General features: G+C 47.2%; 1 protein-coding gene across 1 annotated transcript; it reads left to right on the forward strand.

The window, feature by feature from the left end:
• The first annotated feature begins 1,019 nt into the window (after nucleotides 1–1,019).
• LOC140428036 (claudin-8-like) lies at nucleotides 1,020–2,526 on the forward strand. The gene has a single exon (XM_072514018.1). The coding sequence runs from the start codon at nucleotides 1,276–1,278 to the stop codon at nucleotides 1,945–1,947; it is 672 nt and encodes a 223-aa protein (XP_072370119.1). The 5' UTR covers nucleotides 1,020–1,275; the 3' UTR covers nucleotides 1,948–2,526.
• Nucleotides 2,527–24,575: the final 22,049 nt, after the last annotated feature.

Below are 24,575 nucleotides of genomic sequence, written 5' to 3' on the forward strand. Positions count from 1 at the left end.
ATTGTACTGAAACTGAGCCATGCTTAGTAAGATATCATTGGTGGATCTTGGGTTTGGATCAAAATGTGAGCATGTCTAAATCCTCTACTGTTTTTAAAAAAATAAAACGTAAACAGATTCTTTCCAATTGAGTACACATACTTACATTATGTTGTTAGACGTTAGTAAGAGTTACATTGCCCTTTGGACCCAGTAATGATTGAGCTCCTCTGCTGCAGGGACTAACGTTTAGTTCTGTTATCAGGAAAATAGAAATACCTTACAGAATGAACATGAGTGAATCTCTTTTGTCTCGAGCATTCTCAAAACGACTCCTCCATAGTCAGGTATAGTCCATGCTGCAACAAGTTGAAAAAGCATCAAAACATGACAAAACTCCCATGTACTTCGATATGGCATACAGAAAATTGTTGAACTCCATTTAACAGTGAGAGACTTATCTGATGGCTTCAAGAGTTAATCCAGTGCAAGCACATCAGGAAGACACCCAACTTATTTTTTTTTTGGGGGGGGGGCACGGTGGTGCAGGGGGGACTGGGAACTGGCTGGAGTGTGTGTGTGTTTGTGCGTGTGTGTGTGTGTGTGTGGGGGGGGGGGGGGGGGGGTCAGAGGACCACAGCATGCCACAGCACATGTAGGAGAGGGGAGTTCAAAATCATCAGGGTCCTTGCTTCTGACCACCATCCAGCCACCACCGCTGGAAGTGTGGATGCTGTGGGCGAGGCCAGTCAGGGGTGATGCCCACTGCAGTCAAATAACCCGCAGACCACCCACTGTGATTAGAGACTTGAGGCAGGCGCTGGAGGGTGATCAGCATCTGTGAAACCACAAGGTGTGGTAGGGTCAAGTATTCCGGGACAAGATGGCCGGAAAAATAATCATTTTACTTTTATTTGAAGTAACACATCCAGGCCAACTTCAAATCCTTTTCACAAGTGTTTGGAACTTCCGAGATGTGGGTGGAAAAATCCCTGCAGGTATTATAATTCATCGCCAGAGATTGCTTCATTGGCTGCTGCACTTGCCCCACCTTGTTATGTATTCTCCTTTTCCAGGCAATCGTCCCTTTAAAATCCAACAGCAAAGAGAAGAGAACGTCCCGGGTTATTACATCTGGGATTAATTGACCTTACGAGAGGTCAGAACATTTTGTTGCTTCAGTTTCTAAGGGAGCAGATGGTGAAGGGGGTTTGCACCTACCGATGGTTCATCTTGTCAGGTGCGCTTTACTGAAGGGAGATTGTGCGGTTGACAGGCTGTCCAAGCCGGGGAGCAATGGTGAATTCCGCCCTGCAGATAAGCAGCCTGATTCTGGCCGTTATTGGCTTGGTGGGGACGTGTGCGGTGACAGGACTGCCGCAATGGAGAGTGACCGCCTTCATCGGGGAGAAGCTGGTGGTGTTTGAGAACAGGTGGGAAGGTCTGTGGATGAACTGCGTGCGGCACGCGAACATCCGAATGCAGTGCAAGGTGTACGACTCCTTCCTGGTGCTGAGCTCCGAGCTGCAGGCGGGCCGCGCTCTCATGTGTGTGGCCGTGGCGCTGGCGTTTCTCAGCAACCTCCTGGCTGGCCTGGGAATGAACTGTACCCGCGGCCTCATTGAGAGCGAGCAGGCGAAGAGACGTGTCTTGGTGGGAGCTGGGGCCATGCTGATCCTCACCGGAATTATTGTCCTGATCCCCGTCTCCTGGGTTGGCAGCACTATCATCCGGAATTTCTACGACCCGCTGGTTCCATTAGCTCTGAAACATGAACTTGGAGAAGCTCTGTACATCGGCTGGGCGACTGCCGCCTTCCTCATCGCTGCTGGTGCCATATTCTGCTGCTCATGCCTCGGCGGAGAAGAGAAAAGCTACAGTTACAGACCTGCACAAGATGTAAAGTATAGCCCAAAACAGTCAACAAAAAAAGTTCCAAGTATGTACTCCAAAAGTGAATTTGTCTGAGACACTGAGATTCCCAGTGCTCCAGAAAACTAGCAATCCAAAGGACAGGACGTGGGGTGGTTAAAACCATCGGGAGAAAAGCACCATTCCTCCAGGAATTGCAGGGAAATGGTCATTTTGCACTCACCTTATTACTATCACTTTTATAAAAAATATTCCGTAAAAATACCTGTATTTTATCATCTTTGTGAAGCATCTCTCCAGCGGTTTGAAGAATGGTTTTATCCAAGTTTATTTTAAAAATTTAAATATATGTTTAAGAATCAAATGTTTAAATATTTGAAATGAGTGCACCTCGAAAATAAATTTCTAATTCTATTTTGGAAAACATCCTTGTGTATTTTTGCAAAATGTTCAGTAGGGCATAACTTGTTGCTCTGTCGCAACTGGAATTTGAGGAAAGATTATGTACGGTTCCATTTTCTGTGAATTGATTGTGCTGATGTTACAAAACGTAGTTCTAAACTTTGAGAGATTTTATTTTTTACCATTCACCATGAGTAATACCCAGGGAAATTAATATTTAATGGTGTGCTATGGCAAAATCATGTTATAAATAATTAAAATAATTTAATTGTCTGGAAATTAGTTATGTTTTCATTTGCTGTATTGCATATGAAGATATTCTTTAATCAGATTGGATTTTTAAGTACAACGCTATACACAGCGCTTTCAAAAAGAGCTGAAAGGGGGAATTTTTATAAGGGTGAAACTCCCTTTTTAGGACATTTACATTTTTCCCTTTGACATGTACCACACATGGACACATTAGTGGATAGCTTCTTTGCAATAATCTTTTAATGACATTTCAAAACTCTTTGCTGTGGGTGCAAACTAGCAGCTGGTTCAACTTGCTTTTGTTCTTTCAAATTTCCAGTTTATTCTTGCTACCTGGCTTTCACTCCACATTCCTCCACTAAAACGACCAAATCAGCCATGTGGAGACCAGCAGCACAACTCTGCATCATTAAATTACAATGGGCATTCTGTTGATCCCCTCTCCCCCTCGCCCCACACACACTAATTGTCACTGCATTGTCCAGGTCTTACAAGATCAATAAAGTTTGAGAATTTCAAGATTCAATATATTTGTATGATTAAGTGAGCACTACTTGTATTGTGTGTTACAATTGGATCAAAACAAAAGATGTCATAAACATTATTCAGTTGGCAGTGAATATTTAGTAACATTAGGTAAACACAGTTTTCGATCCCTTTGCCTCCCACCCTGTGGCACGCTGCGTAGGATTTGTATATATTAATGCTCTCCCCTTTTCTGTGAAACTTCTGTGAAAGTATTTCCAACATGTCAATCCCTCTTCCTGTTTTCCAGTAACTGTAGACTGGGGCAACCTAAGCTGTTTAAAATAACGCAGAGGCAGAAGTAGGAATCCTAAAAGATTATTAGCAGCAATTTTGTTTCTCAAGTTGCCAAATATTTTAAATGGAATGAAAACTGACCTAATTTTGGATAACAATCATTTTTTGGTGAATTTTAAAGTATTTATGCAGAAAGGTTAAAGTGAAAATTGTACTTTTGAACGCAAATGTTGTTGCAAACACAGCAGAATTACACTTCCATTTTCAGCCTGGCTTGGGCAGAGTGGATGCTGTTGTTGAAAAAATATTGAGGACAATCTAACCTTTAATTCATGGGATTATGAATATAACTGCCAACCCATAATTGCCCTTGAGAAGATGGCAGAGCTACCTTCTTAAACTATTGTTAAGGCTTTTTCGTAGCATTTGGCTAGAACTGAGCAGCCTATCAGGACATCTTAGAGGGAAGTTAAGAATCAATCATATTGTGTGTCTGGAGTCGCAAGTCGGCGAGATGAGGTAAGGAGAGCCGATTTAATTTCCTAAAGGACATTAGTGAACCAGATTGAAGTGTTGCAACAATCCAATAGTTTCATGATCATATGACTGATACTTGTTATTTATTCCAGATTTATTTAATAAATTGAATTTAAATTTCCCAGGTTCCACAGCAGAATTTAGCACAATGCTAAAGAATCTCAACTTGGCAATTTCTGACATTTTGTCTTCAGGAAAGAGGCTAAAGAAGTTAATTTGCTTTCTGCTGAAATCTTGCTTTGCTAATGTGAAAACGGTTTAGACAGTGTTCATAGATTGTAAAGTGCCACTTTTAAAATGAAAGAGGATCAGGGAGAGGAGAGGGATTGATTGCAATGCAGGAACAAAAAGTCCAATTAAATATTTGACTTGAACAAGGAGTGTTAAATTTACCACAGAATCAGGTGAATTTATGGAACATAAATTCAGTTGCTTAAATGTTGTGGGTCCAAAAACCATTCCAGGACAAACATATAATATAAGCTGACACGTCAGCTCTCTACTAAGGAAATAAAGCATTGCGAAATATGCCATCTCTTATAACCTCCACAGAGGTCAAGGAATAAGGACTTTCTGATTCCCTGTGACCGCCTCAGAATATGAACTTCCCCGGTAATGGGGGCAGGACTTTCCCTTAACAAGGGGTGCCCTCACTAGCATAAAAGCCTTGCCCAGGGTGCATGTCAGGGAGGGAGACCCTTCGGGGAGTGGAGAGTGTGATTGCATTATTAATAAATATTGTTCATCGTTTTCTACCTGCTGTTTCATGCATGCTGATTTGCCGGATTCAATATTGGCGATGAGGATAGGATGATGAGCACGCTCATAAGGAATCTCCAAGAGCCACCCCGATTCAGGTTCCCCTGCATATAAAAAGGCATTTGATTTGATGGAGCTCGATACCGCAGTGGACCTTTCAACCAAATCAGGTCTGGCTTCCAAACCTTGACCCTTTGGGACACCAACACCTACCTTGCCACTTACACGGGGAAACCTCTGATGATCATAGGCACCTCAACGGTCCCAGTCGAAATGGGCAGCAGTTGGTTAACTTGCCTCTGGTGGTAGTACATGGCAGCGGGCCAGGTTTGCTGGGACATGACTGGTTGCACTCCCTATGTTTGGACTGGCAGTGGGTTTGCATCCACATGGCCCTGAAGGGGTCCTGGTGAGCTTCCCATCATTCTTTCAGGAAGGGTTGGGAACCATAAAGGGGGCTGTGTCCCTCATCAGCATCGTCCCTATGGCACAGCCTCGTCATTTCCGTGCTCGGCCAGATCCTTATGCATTACGACTTAAAGTGGACGCAGGGTTGGACCAGCGCGAGGATTGAAGATCATATGACTATAAAATTTGTCGATTTGACAGCATCATTTGTTTGTGTTTTTTAAAAATATGTTTATTCAGATTTTTCCATCAAAATTTTTAACAAACCCCCCCCTCCCATAACAAAAAGAAAAAAGAACACAAACACAACAATCGAAAATAATACAAAACTTATACATTGGGTTTCCCCCGTATATAGTAACCCCCCCCATATGACTTTCAAAGGTACCCTTGGGGAAGCCCCCCCCACCCACCCAAATACCCCCCTCGAAAGAGACCCCCCTCCTCCCCCCCACCCTTGGGTTGCTGCTGCTGCTGACCTCCTAACGCTCCGCGAGATAGTCTAGGAACGGTTGCCACCACCTGAAGAATCCCTGCACAGATCCTCTCAAGGCAAACTTTATCCTCTCCAGCTTAATGAACCCTGCCATGTCATTTATCCAGGCTTCCACACTGGAGGGCTTCGCATCCTTCCATAATAGCAAGATCCTCCGCCGGGCTACCAGGGACGCAAAGACCAGGATACCGGCCTCTTTCGCCTCCTACACTTCCGGCTCATCCGTTACCCCAAATAGTGCCAACTCCCAGCTCGACTTGACCTGGACTTTCACCACCTTGGACATAGTCCTCGCGAAACCCCTCCAGAACCCATCCAGTGCCGGGCATGACTAGAAAATGTGGACGTGATTCGCCGGGCATCCCGAGCACCTCACACACCTGTCCTCCATCCCAAAGTACCTACTCAACCTCGCCCCTGTCGTATGCGCTCTGTGAGTTACCTTAAATTGTACTAGGCTGAACCTGGCGCAAGAGGAAGTGTAATTAACCCTTTCAGGGCATCAGCCCACAGACCCTCATCTATCTCCTCCCCAAGCTCCTCCTCCCACTTGCCCTTTAACTCCTCTACGGAGGCCTCCTCCTCTTCTTTCATCTCCTGATAGATCGTCCAAACCTTGCCTTCTCCGACCCATACACCCAAAATCACCCTGTCCTGAATTCCCTGTGCCGGGAGCAACGGGAATTCCCTCACCTGCCGCCTCACAAACGCCCTCACTTGCATATACCCGAACGCATTTCCCGGGGGTAACCCAAACTTCTCCTCCAGCGCCCCTCAGCTCGCAAACGTCCCATCTATAAACAGGTCCCCGGACAGCATCATTTGTACCCGTAATGAAGCTCCGTACGCCTATGTGGTGACTATAAAATGATGGTGAATCACGTTTCTCAGCTGGACTGCTATCTTGGATAGAAAACTTACATACCAAGCTCAGCCGGGGAAAGTCGACATGTGTCATGCTTTTCTCCAGCTGATTTTGGCCCCAGAATCCCGGAGGTTTGTGACCATCAACATGCACTACGGACTGTATGAATATACCCGCCTGCCCTTTAGGGTCTCCTCAGCGTGCGCCATTTTCCAGCGAGTGATGGAAAACATCCTGCGGGGGCTCCCACGCGTGGCGGTATACCTGGAAGAGGTTTTGATTACAGGCTGACCGAGAATATTTGGATAATGTGGCCAAAGTACTCCATCGATTCGAGCAGGTTAGCGTTTGCCTCCGGATGGAAAAGTGCATTTTCAACACAGATGAGGTCACTTGCCTGGCTACCGTGTGGACTGCCACCATTTGCATCCCACGGAGGAGAAGGGACAATCCGGCAAGCTGCTTTCCCCAACGGACTGACGGAACTTCATTCATCTTTAGGCCTCGAGAACTACTATGGGAAATTTATTCCGAACTGGCCACGCTGTTGGCCCGCCTGCATCGCCTGTTAAAAAAGGGAATGGGAATGGGCCCAGGCACAGGACACCTCTTTCGTGAAGGTCAAGCAGCAACTGTCGTCCTCAAAACTGCTGAACTACTTCAACCCATCCAAACCACTACTGCTGACATGCAATGCTTCTCCTTACGGGATGGCTGTCCTCGCTCACCAATGGATTATGCGTTGGAGCGCGACATCACATTCCCGTCACAGACACTTGCCGACGCTGCGAAGACCTATGCTCAGATAGAAAGGAAGGGTTGGCCATGGTTTTTGGGGTGAAAAAGTTTCACCAATATGTCCATGGAAATCTGCTCACTGTTTTCAAGGATCACAAATCTTTAATCGGTTAATTTAAAGGAGGACCGGTTGATTCCACCCATCGCCTCTGCCGGAACCCAGCGATGGGCGCTGTTATTAGCAGGAGATGAGTATGTACTGGAGCACCATTCCGGGACCAAGGTTCTCCATGCCAATGCACTGAGCCAGCTTCCCCTCCCCACTGAATCACCCGCACCGGCTTCGGCTAATGAAGTCATTGCAGCCCTCCACTGTATGGACTCCCTCCCGGTCACGGCATCTCACATCTGAGGCTGGACCCAGACGGATCCGCAGTTGTCCCACGACAAACACATCATATTGTATGGAGCCCAGCATCGCGCCCAGGGGATTTGAAGGCGTTCACTTCCAAGATGCAGGAGTTGAGCATCGAGGATGGAGTCATCTTTGGGGAAAGTGTGCGGTGGTTCGGAGCAAGGACGCAGTCCGCTCCTGCAGTACCACCACAACGGATACACTGGGGTGTCAACAATGAAGATGCTGGCTCGCCATTTTGTTTGGAAGCCAGGGATCGACGTGGACATAGAAAAGGTAGGCCAACGTTGCACGCCGTGCCAGGAGCAGCAAAAGTTCACGCTGGTGGCGTACCTCCACCCATGGGAGTGACCACTCGACCATGGTCCTGCCTCCATATTGTCTCTGTGGAACCTTTCCAGGGGGCAGTGTTCCTTATCACCGTCGAAGTGGATGGAGGCCCGCAGGATGCAGGTGACGACTGCTAGGGCCACTATCGAAAGGTTACATCAAATGTTCAGCACACACGGGATACCTGAGGTGCTGGTTTTCAATAATGGGATGGCGTTTGCGAATGTGGAATTTCGGTCATTCATGATTTTGAACGGCGTCCGCCAAGTATGGACCACCCCGTACCCACCGGCGTCAAATGGACTAGCAGAGTGGGTGATTCAAACTGGGGTCGAAGAAATAGACCTCGGGTTCCTTGGATACTTGACTGGCACATTTCTTGTTTTGTTGCCGCACAACACCAGACGCCATGACGGGAGTTGCACCGCCCAGGTTGTTGATGAATCACTTCCTCCACAACCATCTGAGTTTGGTCATCCCAGATATTGGTAGGAAGGCCCACCATGGGCAAGATAAACCCGAGGTGGTCGCAGGCTGGCGTGCCCCGTTGCACACGTTTGCCACCGGTGACCTCATGCATGTCTGGAATTTCTGTGAAGGGGCCGCATGGATCCCGGGCATCGTGTTGGAACAGACAGGGCCGGTTTTGTGTAGGGTGCGGGCACAAGGCGATGAGTCCATTCGGCACGTGGACTATGCAGCTGTGTGGCCAACGTGCAAAACCTTGTTCCAGAGGTCCGATAGGGAACCCTTTCCCGCCTTTGTTGCTGCCACTCCCTCCACTGCCCCCTTTGTTGCGGGCATTGAGAGTCAAACGCAGAGGTCGATAACGCCAACATGCCGGATGAAGTCCCACCCAGCTCTGATTGGGAATCGGATATGGATATTTTTGGCCCTGCTGAAGCCTGTTATGCCAGGTCCCCGCGGCCAGGCAGGTCCCTCCAGCGCTGCCCAGGCTCTCCTCACGTAAGTGCCATTTTCCAGTCAAGTATATGCCTCCAGAGGTTACGCGGAAGCTGCCTGGAAGCCACCCCCAGGCTAAGAAGCCGAGGGACCCTTGGTGGCAGCCCACTTCATGGACGTCACCCCGTGCTTGATGGGGGATGGGGGGAGGGGGAGGAGGGGGGGTGTTACAATCCCACAGAGGTCAAAGATTAAGGCCGATCCGATTCCCTGTAACTTCCTCAAAAAATGAACTTCCCCTTAACAAGAGGAGCCCTTACGAGTGTAAAATCCCTGACCTGTGGCAGGTCAGAGAGGGAGACCCTTCGGGGAGTGGAGAGTGGGATTGCATTATTAATAAACATTGTTCATCGTTTTCTACCTGCTGTTTCATGCATGCTGCTTTGGCTGATCCAACAGCATCTTTGAGAAAAAGAACATTAAGCTGAAAACCCATCTGCCTTTAAGGTAGAACTAAAAGATCCAATGATATTATTTGAAGGAGAGAAGAGAATTTTCCTATTGGCTTCATTCCTCTCGCAACAACACCAAAGAATCGAAATCAAAAAATAATTAATCTCATTTTCAGTTTTTGTGTGTGTACAAAATTGACTACCACAAAGTGATTGCCTTTAAACTGGTCGGATGTGAAATGCTTTTACATGTCCTGAGAATGCGTCTCAAGTACTGTATCAGTGCAATTGGATGTGTACAACATAGAACATCTGTTTGTAGTTCTGATTTTTTTGAATAGTAAACATTTGAGGATGTTTTCCCTTGTCAGAGAATCTAGAACTAGGGGTCACTGTTTAAAAATGAGTGGTCACTCATTCAAGACAGAACATAGAACATACAGTGCAGAAGGAGGCCATTCGGCCCATTGAGTCTGCACCGACCCACTTAAGCCCTCATTTCCAACCTATCCCCGTAACACAATAACCCCTCCCATCGTTTTGGACACTAAGGGCAATTTAGCATTGCCAATCTACCTAACCTGCACATCTTTGGACTTGGGAGGAAACCAGAGCACCCGGAGGAAACCCATGCAGACACAGGGAGAACGTGCAGATTCCGCACACACAGCGTCCCAGCGGGGAATCGAACCTGGGACCCTGGAGCTGTGAAGCCACAGTGCTAGCCACTTGTGCTTCAGTGCTGCCCCAAATTACGATTTGCGTTTAATCCACCATGCTTCTGTTTGTAATGTAAGTATAGAGTGAACAGTGAGGTGTAAAAGCAGGTGCTTAAAGATTCAAGCTAATCGAAGCCAGTCTCTTTTCAACTCAATGTTTGCCACCTGTCACCTTGCAGTTGAATAAATCCCACCTGTTTGCCTTTCTGGCAAGCCAGTAGCTATCAATGAGCACAACAGGATGTTTGGAGAATTCCCCATGACGACAGTAAGCATGACCTTGTGAAAATCAATTGTAGCTAATGCTAGTTATAATAGTTTAAGATTCTTGTTTAAAAGAAACTCAGCTGCAATGTGTGCTTCATATGGGAGACCAGTCAAGTGTACACAGGCATTTTGAAAAACTTTTATAAGGTATCAGCTGCGAGACTGTTGACAAAAGTTAAGGGGTATTGGAATTAGGAAAAAAGTAAAAAATTGGATTAAGAACTTGCCATCACTTAAGAAATAGCACATACAAATAGTAGTTTCTCAGAATTGTCAGTAGTGTGTAATACTGTCTCGCAGAATTCTGCTCTGGGACCACTTGTTTTTACTGTATATTGATGATTTAAATAGTGGGTCCGTGCAAGTAGTGTCCAAGTTGCAGATGATGCTAACGCAGGAGGATTTGTAGATAATTCTCAGGATCAAAGGAATGTGAAAAGATAATAAGATTGTGGAATGGCCAAAATGTAGCAGATGGAATTCAATATAAGTATAAGGTGGTGCATTCTGAACAGGCAAGGTTGGATGATATGGAAAAGCAGGGGGATATGGAGATTTCAGTTCGTACCACAATAAAAATTGAATCTCAGATATATAACGCTATTAATAAAAGCTAATAGAATATGTTTTGACAACAGATACATCAAAGTCAAAAGTATTGATGAATTTAGTGACACCTCATTCATGTCTGACCACAGTTGAAATACACTGCAGTTTTGGGTTGTGTACTATAAAAAGAATGTTCAGGCAATAGAAAGCATGAAGACAGACTTAGAAAATTGGGTCTGTTTTCATCAGAAGACAGGGTGATTTGATAAAAGTTTTCAAAATTATGCAGGGGCGGCACAATGTGAATAGTTAAAGACAGTTTCTCATAATTCAGAGGTCTAGAATAGGGAGATGCAATTATAAAGTTAAATGTAAGAGTTTAGGAGAGAAAGCACATAGACATAGAATTTACAGTGCAGAAGGCCATTTGGCCCATCGAGTCTGCAATTACCCTTGGAAAGAATACCCCACACCTCCACCCTATCACCTTAACCCAGTAACCTCATCTAACCTTTTTGAACACTAAGGGCAATTTAGCATGGCCAGTCCACCTAACCTGCACATCTTTGGACTGTGGAAGGAAAGCGGAGCACCCGGAGGAAACCGACGCAGAAACTGGGAGAACCTGCATTCTCCGCACAGTGACCCAAGCCGGGAATCGAATCTGGGACCCTGTAGCTGTGAAGCAACTGCGCTAACCACTGTGCTACCATGCTGCACAAGAGACACTTTCCTGTAAAGAGCAATGAAGCTGTGGAATGCATTACTGGAGTTAGTGATTAAAGAACAATGTCAAGAGTTAAGAACAGGTTATAGAACATAGAACATAGAAAAATACAGCACAGAACAGGCCCTTCGGCCCACGATGTTGTGGCGAACCTTTGTCCTAGATTAATCACAGATTATCATTGAATTTACAGTGCAGAAGGAGGCCATTTGGCCCATTGAGTCTGCACCGGCTCTTGGAAAGAGCACCCTACCCAAAGCCAACACCTCCACCCAATACTAACGGCAATTTTGAACACTAAGGGCAATTTATCATGGCCAATCCACCTAACCTGCACATCGTTGGACTGTGGGAGGAAACCGGAGCACCCGGTGGAAACCCGCACAGACACGGGGAGGATGTGCAGACTCCGCACAGACAGTGACCCAAGCCGGAATCGAACCTGGGACCCTGGAGCTGTGAAGCAATTGTGCTATCCACAATGCTACCGTGCTGCCCTTAAGAACAAATAAATCTACACTATATCATTTTACCGTAATCCAATTTTACCTATCCAATAGCTGCTTGAAGGTCCCGAATGTTTCCGACTCAACTACTTCCACAGGCAGTGCATTCCATGCCCCCACTACTCTCTGGGTAAAGAACCTACCTCTGACATCCCCCCTATATCTTCCACCATTCACCTTAAATTTATGTCCCCTTGTAATGGTTTGTTCCACCCGGGGAAAAAGTCTCTGACTGTCTACTCTATCTATTCCCCTGATCATCTTATAAACCTCGACCAAGTCGCCCCTCATCCTTCTCCGTTCTAATGAGAAAAGGCCTAGCACCCTCAACCTTTCCTCGTAAGACCTACTCTCCATTCCAGGCAACATCCTGGTAAATCTCCTTTGCACCTTTTCCAAAGCTTCCACATCCTTCCTAAAATGAGGCGACCAGAACTGTACACAGTACTCCAAATGTGGCCGTACCAAAGTTTTGTACAGCTGCATCATCACCTCACGGCTCTTAAATTCAATCCCTCGGTTAATGAACGTTAGCAAACCATAGGCCTTCTTCACAGCTCTATCCACTTGAGTGGCAACTTTCAAAGATCTATGAAGATAGACCCCAAGATCTCTCTGCTCCTCCACATTGCCAAGAACTCTACCATTAACCCTGTATTCCACATTCATATTTGTCCTTCCAAAATGGACAACCTCACACTTTTCAGGGTTAAACTCCATCTGCCACTTCTCAGCCCAGCTCTGCATCCTATCTATGTCTCTTTGCAGCCGACAACAGCCCTCCTCACTATCCACAACTCCACCAATCTTCGTATCGTCTGCAAATTTACCGACCCACCCTTCAACTCCCTCATCGAAGTCATTAATGAAAATCACAAACAGCAGAGGACCCAGAACTGATCCCTGTGGTACGCCACTGGTAACTGGGATCCAGGCTGAATATTTGCCATCCACCACCACTCTCTGACTTCTATCGGTTAGCCAGTTTGTTATCCAACCGGCCAGATTTCCCACTATCCCATGCCCCCTTACTTTCTGCAGCAGCCTACCATGGGGAACCTTATCAAATGCCTTACTAAAATCCATGTACACTACATCCACTGCTTTACCTTCACCCACATGCTTGGTCACCTCCTCAAAGAATTCAAAAGATTTGTAAGGCAAGACCTACCCCTCACAAATCCGTGCTGACTATCCCTAATCAAGCAGTGTCTTTCCAGATGCTCAGAAATCCTATCCTTCAGTACCCTTTCCATTACTTTGCCTACCACCGAAGTAAGATTAACTGGCCTGTAATTCCCAGGGTTATCCCTAGGCCCTTTTTTGAACAGGGGCATGACATTCGCCACTCCCCAATCCCCTGGTACCACCCCTGTTGACAGTGAGGACGAAAAGATCATTGCCAACGGCTCTGCAATTTCATCTCTTGCTTCCCATAGAATCCTTGGATATATCCCGTCAGGCCCGGGGGACTTGTCTATCCTCAAGTTTTTCAAAATGCCCAACACATCTTCCTTCCTAACAAGTATTTCCTCGAGCTTACCAGTCTGTTTCACACTGTCCTCTCCAACAATATGGCCCCTCTCATTTGTAAATACAGAAGAAAAGTACTCGTTCAAGACCTCTCCTATCTCTTCAGACTCAATACACAATCTCCCGCTACAGTCCTTGATCGGACCTACCCTCGCTCTAGTCATTCTCTTGGGCGTCATTCTCCGACCCCCCGCCGGGTCGGAGAATGGCCGTTGGCCGCCGTGAATCCCGCCCCCGCCCCCGCCGAAGTCTCCGGTACCGGAGATTGGGCGGAGGCGGGACTCCGGCCGCGCCGGTTGGCGGGATCCCCCCGCTGGATTCTCCGGCCCGGACGGGCCGAAGTCCCGCCCAGGAATTGCCTGTCCCGCCGACGTAAATCAAACCTGGTATTTACCGGCGGGACCAGGCGGCGTGGGCGGGCTCCGGGGTCCTGGGGGGGGCGATCTGACCCCGGGGGGTGCCCCCACGGTGGCCTGGCCCGCGATCGGGGCCCACCGATCCGCGGGCAGGCCTGTGCCGTGGGGGCACTCTTTCCCTTCCGCCTCCGCTACGGCCTCCACCATGGCGGAGGCGGAAGAGACTCTCCCCACTGCGCATGCGCGGGAAACTGACAGCGGCCGCTGACGCTCCCGCGCATGCGCTGGGAAACTGACAGCGGCCGCTGACGCTCCCGCGCATGCGCCGCATTTCCGCGCCAGCTGGCGGGGCAACAAACGCCATTTCCGCCAGCTGGCGGGGCGGAAATCCCTCCGGCGTCGGCCTAGCCCCTCAATGTTGGGGCTAGGCCGCCAAAGATGCGGAGACTTCCGCACCTTTTTGCCGGCGCGAAGCCCGTCTGATTGGCGCCGGCTTTGGCGCCAGTCGGCGGGCATCCCGCCGTTGGGGGAGAATTTCGCCCCATATTTCTCACATATGTGTAAAAGGCCTTGGGGTTTTCCTTGATTCTCCCCGCCAAAGATTGTTCATGCCCTCTCTTAGCTCTCCTAATCCCTTTCTTCAGTTCCCTCCTGGCTATCTTGTATCCCTCCAACGCCCTGTCTGAACCTTGTTTCCTCAGCCTCACATAAGTCTCCTTTTTCCTCTTAACAAGATACTCAACCTCTCTTGTCAACCATGGTTCCCTCACTCGACCACCTCTTCCCTGCCTGACAGGGACATGCATATCAAGGACATGTGGTACCTGTTCCTTGAACAAGTTCCACATTTCACTTGTGTCCTTCCCTGACAGCCTATGTTCCCAACTTATGCACTTCAATTCTTGTCTGACAACATCGTATTTACCCTTCCCCCAATTGTAAACCTTGCCCTGTTGCACGCACCTATCCCTCTCCATTACTAAAGTGAAAGTCACAGAATTGTGGTCACTATCTCCAAAATGCTCCCCCACTAACAAATCTATCACTTGTCCTGGTTCATTACCAAGTACTAAATCCAATATTGCCCCTTCTCTGGTCAGACAATCTACATACTGTGTTAGAAAAGCTTCCTGGACACACTGCACACACACCACCCCATCCAAACTATTTGATGTAAAGAGTTTCCACTCAATATTTGGGAAGTTAAAGTCACCCATGACTACTACCCTGTGACTTCTGCACCTTTCCAAAATCTGTTTCCCAATCTGTTCCTCCACATCTCTGCTACTATTGGGGGGCCTATAGAAAACTCCTAACAAGGTGACTGATCCTTTCCTATTTCTGACTTCAACCCATACTACCTCAGTAGGCTGTTACTCCTCGAACTGCCTTTCTGCAGCAGTTATACTATCTCTAATTAACAATGCCACCCCCCCCCCCCACCTCTATTACCACCCTCCCTAATCTTATTGAAACATCTATAACCAGGGACCTCCAACAACCATTTCTGCCCCTCTTCTATCCAAGTTTCCGTGATGGGCACCACATCGTAGTCCCAAGTACCGATCCATGCCTTAAGTTCACCCACCTTATTCCTGATGCTTCTTGCGTTGAAGTATACACACTTCAACCCATCTCCGTGCCTGCAAGTACTCTCCTTTGTCAGTGTTCCCTTCCCCACTGCCTCATTACATGCTTTGGCATCCTGAATATCGGCTACCTTAGTTGCTGGACTACAAATACGGTTCCCATTCCCCAGCCAAATTAGTTTAAACCCTCCCGAAGAGTACTAGAAAACCTCCCTCCCAGGATATTGGTGCCCCTCTGGTTCGGATGCAACCCGTCCTGCTTGTACAGGTCCCACCTTCCCCTGAATGCGCTCCAATTATCCAAATACCTGAAGCCTTCCCTCCTACACCATTCCTGCAGCCATGTGTTCAGCTGCACTCTCTCCCTATTCCTAGCCTCTCTATCACGTGGCACCAGCAACAAACCAGAGATGACAACTCTGTCCTGGCTTTTAACTTCCAGCCTAACTCCCTAAACTCGTTTATTACCTCCACACCCCTTTTCCTACCTACGTCGTTGGTACCAATGTGCACCATGACTTCTGGCTGCTCCCCCTCCCCCTTAAGGATCCTGAAGACACGATCCGAGACATCCCTGGCCCTGGCACCCGGGAGGCAAGATACCTTCCGGGAGTCTCGCTCGCGACACAGAATTTCCTATCTATTCCCCGAACCATTGAATCTTCTACAACTATTGCTTTTCTATTCTCCCCCTTCCCTTCTGAGCCCCAGAGCCAGACTCAGTGCCAGAGACCTGGCCACTAGGGCCTTCCCACAGTAGGTCATCCCCCCCAACAGCATCCAAAATGGTATACCTGTTTTGAAGGGGAACGGCCACGAGGGATCCCTGCACTGTCTGCCTGTTTGTTTTTTTTCTCCTGACTGTAACCCAGCTATTCGTGTCCTGTACCTTGGGTGTGGTTACCTCCCTGTAACTCTTCTCTATCACCCCCTCTGCCTCCCGGATGATCCGAAGTTCATCCAGCTTCAGCTCCAGTTCCCTAACACGGTCTTTGAGGAGCTGGAGTTGGGTGCACTTCCCGCAGGTATAGTCAGCGGGGACACCAGTGGTATCCCTCACCAGCCACATCCTACAGGAGGAGCATGCAACTGGCCTAGCCTCCATCCCCTCTTACCTGACAGAATATAGCTGCCCTGTGGACTAACTAGATCTCCGCCCTCCGGCTCTGCTCCCAGTCAGCTGCACTCCTGGCTCTCTTCTCACTCTTTGCGGAAATGTAGGAAACAAAATGAAAGGAGCACCTTACTCCCTCCTCACCTAATTCCCTCAGTCACCAAACTCTCACTATAGCACTCAAATGCACCAAATTCAGCACTCCCTCAGTCACCAAACTCTCACTATAGCACTCAAATGCACCAAATTCGGCACTCAGTGCAAACAAAGTCTGCACTGTAGGGGATCACTTTTATACTGTGAATCTAGCCTCTGAAAACTGGCCTAATCCAATTAACTAATTAACAAGCTCCAGCTGCAAGTGCCTACAAGTAGAAGCTTTGTTTAAAGCTGATTGAAAATTCACCTTCTTCTAAACCAAACAGCAACTTTTAAGTTAATTAACTAAATAAAAGAAAGACTAGACTTTAGATAAAAAATTAAGCCTTATACTCCCTCAGTCACCAAACTCTCACTATAACACTCAAATGCACCAAATTCAGCACTCAGTGCAAACAAAGTCTGCACTGTAGGGGATCACTTTTACACTGTGAATCTAGCCTCTGAAAACTGGCCTAATCCAATTAACTAATTAACAAGCTCCAGCTGCAAGTGCCTACAAGTACAAGCTTTGTTTAAAGCTGATTGAAAATGCACCTTCTTCTAAACCAAACAGCAACTTTTAAGTGAATTAACTAAATAAAAGAAAGACTAGACTTTCGATAAAAAATGAAGCCTGATACTCCCTCAGTCACCAAACTCTCACTATAGCACTCAAATGCACCAAATTCAGCACTCAGGTTAGATCAGTGTTAAAGAAAAGGGGAAGAATGAAATAATCAATTGGGCACATGGACTTGTGTGGGGGATAAGAACCAACGTGGACTGGTTAGATAATAATGCTGTGCAATATATCTAGGAAGTCATCTTGGTTTAGTTGATCTTTGAGTCACAACTGTGAACCATATTGCATTTCCACGTAAAATTATAAGAAATATGAACGGTAGGAGGCCATTTGGCCCCTCGAGCCTGCTCTGCCATTCAATGAGTTCATGGCAAATCTGATTGTGGGCTTAACTCCACTTTGCTACCTGACCCCATAATCTTTGATTCCCTGGTAGATCAGAAAACTGTCTAACTAGGCCTCAAAATATTGATGACGTGACCTCCCTTGCTCTCTAGGATAGTGAATTCCAAAGATGAATGACCCCCGAAAGAAAATATGTCTCCTCATATCCACTTTATGCGGGAAATCATACATTTTGATTGGTTCCAGAACATATTGTTTTAAGAAATTGTACTGAATGCGCTCTATGAACTCATCTCAGGGCTACTTTTCCCAGTTTTTCTTGTCTGAATTATATGGAGATTTTGTACAGCCATTTGAAAATCCCTTCAATAGATTGGTATCCATTGAAGGGTAATCGATAAACATAGATTTTCCAGTTGCTTCAACGGATGTGTGTTCAGTAATTTAAAAAAACCCAATTCAGAATCTCGGTTGGTGTCATCTCATGTTTAGCGTTGTGCTAAGTCTCAAATTGCATAACCGATTTTAAGCATTGAATATGAAGTCAGTGTTGGAGGGACGGACAGAAGCATTGCCATTGCGCCATGCTCGCTTATCCTCAAGGCACAACTCAAATTTTGAGTACTTGCTTATGAAACGTCTAGGAATTTTTTGTCAATGGATGCTATATAAATGCAAGCTGTTATTGGTTAAATCAATCCCCAAGACCTGGGCCCATAAAATGCATTGATATTCTGATGTAATGGAAAAGAGTATTGCATCATTTGGACAGCAATGAAACGATATCCGGCCTACCAGTTCAAGCAGAACCAGTTCAGGTTCAATATCCTATGGCATTAATTGTAGATGAGCATGGTGTCCTAACATTCTACCAACAGTTCACTCTCAATCATTGCCAATCGAAAAATAGATCATGTCAAAGAGTCAGAATGACATAGAAGGTGGCCATTCAGTTCATAGAGACCACGGTGGCGCTCATTAGAGACTAACAGGTCATTCCTCTTTATTAATTTAATTAGATCTTTACTTGTGCAAGATGGTTGCAGCATTTGCTACAATATAGCCAATTCAAAGTGACTCTTGAACGTTAAGTACTTTGAGATATTTCTTTTCAAGGGTCAGAATCATATGTGGATTCTCTAGATAGAAATTTAGCATAGTAATGATAGAGCTATATGGGCTCTGGCAGGTTGAAGCCACTTCACAACAACACAAATGTAAGGGAGGCGAGCGGCCCTTGGCACCTGGGATCAGAGGCCAGGCTGCACCCACTGCTGGGCATTCCCTGCTGAGCACTAGGTCCTCACCAGCGGATTTCGTTGGCCAGGAATTCAGTCAGCCCTGGGGGCTCCCCTTGGAACAGGAGTCCCCTTGGATAAACTGGGGGCACAACCTAAGCCCAGAGTGTAGGCCTGAAGAAAGCTGGACGTGGGGCTTGAGTTGGTAGCATGGAGTAGAGGAGAAGGAGGCTGTTATAACCCAACCAGAGACCACGAGGTCTGCAACATCAGTCTCCCGTGGCCTCGCCTGAATATCATCTCCCCAGACAAAGGGGCGGGAAGTTGTACAGCCTTGAGGCTGTTGAAATAAAGGAACCTTTTTCTTTAACCTTCCTATGCTTGAATTCCATGTTGCACAAATGTTGCCATTATTGATTTAGCTATGAAAAGCAAAGGACCTAGTTTGGGGCAGTCTTTACTTTCTCCATTTACAAAGCCATTTTCTGTACCTCGAACTTGTAGGATATGGGGCTGGATTTTCTGTTTGGGAGACTAAGTCCCCATGCTGGCGTGAAAATGGTGGGGGAGCTAGCATGGAGGCAGCGCAGAGCTCCCAGCTCCAGCTGCCGCTACGGCCCGTAGCATTGCCGGGTCCGTGGCCACGCATGTGCAAGCAGCGGCTGCGCCGTGCTTCATGGCGGACTGAGCCGCGGACCCGGACCGCAAAAATAGTACCCCCCCCCCTTCGGCCGCTCGCGCGCCCCGGACCACCCCCCCACAGTGCCCCCAGCCCCGAATTAAGCCACCCCTGCCTGCAGATCGGCCCTCCCCCGACTGTGGTGGCGCTGGACTGAGTCCCATGCCGTTGGGTATTCGGCCGGTCGGGGATGGAGCATCGCGGGGCGGTCCTCAGGCAATAGCCCGAGGTCGTGGATAAGGCATGTGATGCGGCGTACTCCTAGAGTACGCCGCTTTTAAGGGGGCTGTGGTTTGGGCACCATCGGGGATTCTCCAAACGTGATTTCGGCGTCAGAGTTTGGAGAATCTAACCCATGGACTCAGGGATTGTAATGGATCAGTAACTCATTTTACACTCCTGCTGATATGCTTTTCTTTGTTTAAAAAAAAATGTAGAGTACCCAATTATTTTCTTTTGCAATTAAGGGCCAATTTACCTAACCTGCACATCTTTGGGCTGTGGGGGTGAAACCCACGCAGATACGGGGAGAATGTGCAAACTGCACATGAACCCGGGTCCTCAGCGCCGCAGTCCCAGTGCTAACCACTGTGCCACATGCTGCCCTCCTTTTCTATTGTTACCCAATCTTACCCCCAGACTGGTTACATGTGAAGTAGTGTGATTTCTCTATCCAAGTATTAAATGGGATCTGTTATTGGAGAAATAGTAAAAACGTGGATTGGTTTTAGAAGTAAATGCATAAATAATACTTATTAAGCTAAAGAATATTCAAATCATTTCTAAAGTTAAATAATATTCTCCCAATTTCTGGCCCAGAATAAGATGAATTTTGTTCAGAAGAAATTATGAACAAATTGGCTGATGCTGAGATTAGACTCATTATACACTGGGCTTTCCACAAATTCACAAGCTAATATGTGGCAAAGAAACTTTGTGGGATTTTCAGCACAGTAGAACAGTGGTAAGCATTGTTTCTTCACAGCACCAGGGACCTGGGTTCAATTCCCGTGGGTCACTGTACGTGCGGCGTCTGCACGTTCTCCCTGTGTCTGTGTGGGGTTTCCTCTGGGTGCTCCGGTTTCCTCCGATAAGTCGCGAAACACATGCTGTTAGGTAATTTGGACATTCTGAATTCTCCCACAGTGCATCCGAACAGGCGCTGGAGTGTGGCGACTAGGGGATTTTCACAGTAACTTCATGCAGTGTTAATGTAAGCCTACTTGTGACAATAATAAAGATTGTAAAATAGTTCTGTCTTTATTTTTGCAGTGCTCCCCCCCCTTTGTGTCTGTCCATTTTTATGTTAATGGAGGAGGAAGGGGAGTAATAAAAACACCATTCTTCGGACAAATACAGCTTAATACTTTACAGGCAGCAATCAATACTTTCCAAGTGTAACAGTTGAAAATAGACCCCTGAGGGCCCGTGGAATAAAACAGAAATGTTAGCTCCAGATTTACACCAGGTCAGAACCATTAGAGTAAAAGTACCTTACATTTTGTGGTGTTTTACACCTGAGGGAATAATATTGCATTAATTAACTTTCCACGCAACAGTACAAGAAGATGGTGACAAGTTTTCCTTCCTCAAATGACAAAATTTTGTGTACGTGACAGTAATGTTCGGCTCCAGAACGCTATTATTAGAAAGTAAAATGCCAGTGTAAAATATGCGAATATCTTATATTACATGGAAGTGTTTAAAAAGTGCAATGATAAAACAGAGCAATTTCACAAAATCAATAACTCTCTATTGCTTTGTAAATTTTACTTTATGTCCATGATATCCGAATGACCATCATAGGGATTTTTCAAAGGTTACCTGGATACTGAAACATGTGTTTTGGCTCAGGGACAATAAATGGCAATCGTTGCCTTTTGCATGACCTACCCTTAGGTCTGGATCCAACCCAGTAAAAAGAAACACGAGCCTTTCTTGTTAGTTGTTTGAGCAATCTCAAAAGTCTATAAAACAGCCATGAATGTATCGATTCTATTTACCAGAGCATGACAAGGGAAGGAAGGGAGCAAAACAAATGAGGGAAAATACACATCTCGATCGGTTCTGGTGAGAAAACCAGTGAGAATTCCGCTGAAGCTGCTAGCAAGAAATTCACTGAATATTGAACCTCTTTAACAGCTTTTTCCCCCAAGTGATTCAGGCCATGCCCGTGGCAGCTTGCCTCTGATTCGCTTGCCCCAGGAAGACAATAATCTCTGCAATCAGTGGTGCACCTTTTAAACGCCTTCCTAACACTCCCCTGCAGTTGCCCCAAGTCCAATTGGGGAATTGCTGCCAGGAAGACAGCACCAAGGGTTTCAGAGGTAGCCCTTACCAAACCCCTGGATGGTGTGAAGCTGAGGCGTCACATCCTCTAACTGTGATCGCGTAGACATCCATCAACCAAGGTCATCATCCCCGCCTGGGAGGCAGAGGTCACAATAGTGAGTGCCAGCTTGCTGATTAACAGGATGGGGCAAAAGTGTTGGAAGAAGGTGAATAACCTTCTCCGCACAGCCAGGGTTTGTCTGCCTCCTGACATATACCGCTGCGCCCCTTCCCAAACCCTTCACATCTCCACAGTGATCTCTCACCCACTCACCTCCCGATTCTCAAACTTATTATGGTGCCCTAGCAACGCCCCTTCCCCCACCCCCTCTCCCCATGTCAGCAGTTATTAATCTGCTCCTCACATCTCCACTCCCACTCTCCTCCACACATGCCAGACTTCATCACCATCTGACCCGGCAGGACTCCCACCTACACTCTCCCCATCTGTCTCATTGCAGGCCAAACTCAAACAGAACCGGTGTGATTGGTCACAGCCTGCCAGAGTCATGCTCGAGCTCAGATGCCTAATGCCCTTTGAGAATAGAGCCCTTGACTTGCAGGTGAGGAATAGACCGCACCTGTACAGAGGGTGAAGAGGGCGCAGCAGACAAAAGTGAGAATCGTCAAGACATGCAGCCATGATGCAAGCCTCGCCTTTAAAAAAAAATTTAGAGTACCCAATTCATTTTTTCCAATTAAGGGGCAATTTAGCATGGCCAATCCACCTACCCTGCACATCTTTGGGTTGTGGGGGCGAAACCCTCACAAACACGGGGAGAATGTGCAAACTCCACATGGACAGTGACCCAGAGCCGGGATCGAACCTGGGACCTCAGCGCCGTGAGGCAGCGCCGTGAGGCAGCAGGGCTAACCCACTGCGCCACCGTGCTGCCCAATGCAAGCCTCACCTGAGTTAACTTTCTCCAATCATTTGTACCTTGTGATGCAGTAATGCCATCTTGCTTCCCTTGCAGCTCAATCGTTGACCAGCCCAGGCCATCCTTGCACCCACGAGATACCACAGGCCGAGATACCTCAGAGACAAGCAATGAGAAGGCATCTCCGCTGTCATCCACATCCTCCAGCAGCAGAAATACTCACGCCTTGGTGAGATTAGCTAGTGTGTAGGCTTTTGGGTCACTGACTGGTGAGCACCTCACAGATGAAGATTCACAACAGGTGATGGAAGGAACATACCACGGAACCAGCACTCGGGATGCTGAGCCCCTGGCTGATGACGTGTCCCTGGGTCCAGTTGTCCCAGAGCTGCTGGAACTGCAAAGGCAGCATCGCAAACATTGGGAAAGGATGACAACATCGCTCCTAAGACTGCAAGGCTGACTGGAAGTGGCCCATCACCTTCTGCCTGAGGGGATGGTACTGTTACTCCAATGCCACGAGGCCAACACGCTGAGGGTGGCATCCTCACTGGAGACCTCGGTGCAGATGACACTGACAGGGGATGTCCGCTCCATGGTTCCGCTCATGACCTCCATGGGTGAGGGCATGAGCTTCACGGTGCAAAGCTTCAACTACATGGTGCAGACACAAGTGTGAACCCATGCTTGCCAGTGCCAGATCTCACTCTGGCTGCCCCTCTACCCCAATCAGGAGCCCAGGGGCCCCTACGCACCAGAAGGGAAGAGGATCAGCAGATGCACAGCCCAGGGCCTTCCACCCAGCTGATCCTGGAGGTGTCCAGCCATCTGACACATCCCTCCCTGTGAGAAACACACCTCCAGCCCTGCATATGAGGGCAACACTGCAACCCATGCAACCTGATAATAAGCCCGGTCCCTCAAGGTCCAAACCCCCCAGTGGGCACCCGCTCAGGTCATTTTGGGCAACAGAGTAAGGCACTCACCATAGTAAAATCGTTCTTGTGTTAAACATTACTTCGTGCACCCATTCAGATCCTCCACACTGTCATTTTGTAGTTTCATGCTTTGCAAACCCCACGTACACTCGACTCTTCATCCCTGTGGAATATGAGAATGGCAGTGCCATGTCTCTCCCATCTCTACACAGATGACACAGTAAAGAACTGCCACTGCAGGCATTACCTCCTGCAGGCACCACATTAGTGAGTTGACGTCAGACCCCCTGGTGGGAGAGCTCCTCACTCCCTAGTCATGGTAGTCCCCAACGGAGATGAGGAACCATCGCCCTTGACATTCAGTGGCATTACCACCACTCCATACTCCATTATCAACATCCTGGATGTTACCATTGACGGTAATCTTAACTGGACCATTACCTGCTTGCCCTCTGTATTGGAAAATGGCTATTAACTTTGCTTTGAATTTCCACCTTTTGCTTGCCTTCACATGTCTGATACAACCTTTCCTTTCCATTAATTCTTTCTCTCAATTTCTGGGGAAAAAGCTATCAACAAGTATTCACTATAAGCCCACGAACACCCACAACTACATTTCTCAAACTCATCTTCTTCCATGTTCCCTATTCCATTTTCTTAGTCTTAGTTACATCTGTTGCGATGATGCAACTGTCCATTCTCGTGTTCTTGGTATGTCTTCCTTCCTCTTTTCTCTCAACCAAGATGTCCACCATAGTGATTGACAGGGCCACTTAACATGCCCATTCCATTTGCCACAATTCTCCTTTCACCCTTTCCCCCCTCTCTTTGATTCATCATATTGTTCTCCTTTTCACCTTCCACCCCACCAGAGTTTGCATTCAACATGTCATCTTGCGCCATTTCTTT

The sequence above is a fragment of the Scyliorhinus torazame genome, chromosome 8 (assembly GCF_047496885.1).
Source record: "Scyliorhinus torazame isolate Kashiwa2021f chromosome 8, sScyTor2.1, whole genome shotgun sequence".
NCBI classification, from domain to species: Eukaryota; Metazoa; Chordata; class Chondrichthyes; order Carcharhiniformes; family Scyliorhinidae; genus Scyliorhinus; species Scyliorhinus torazame.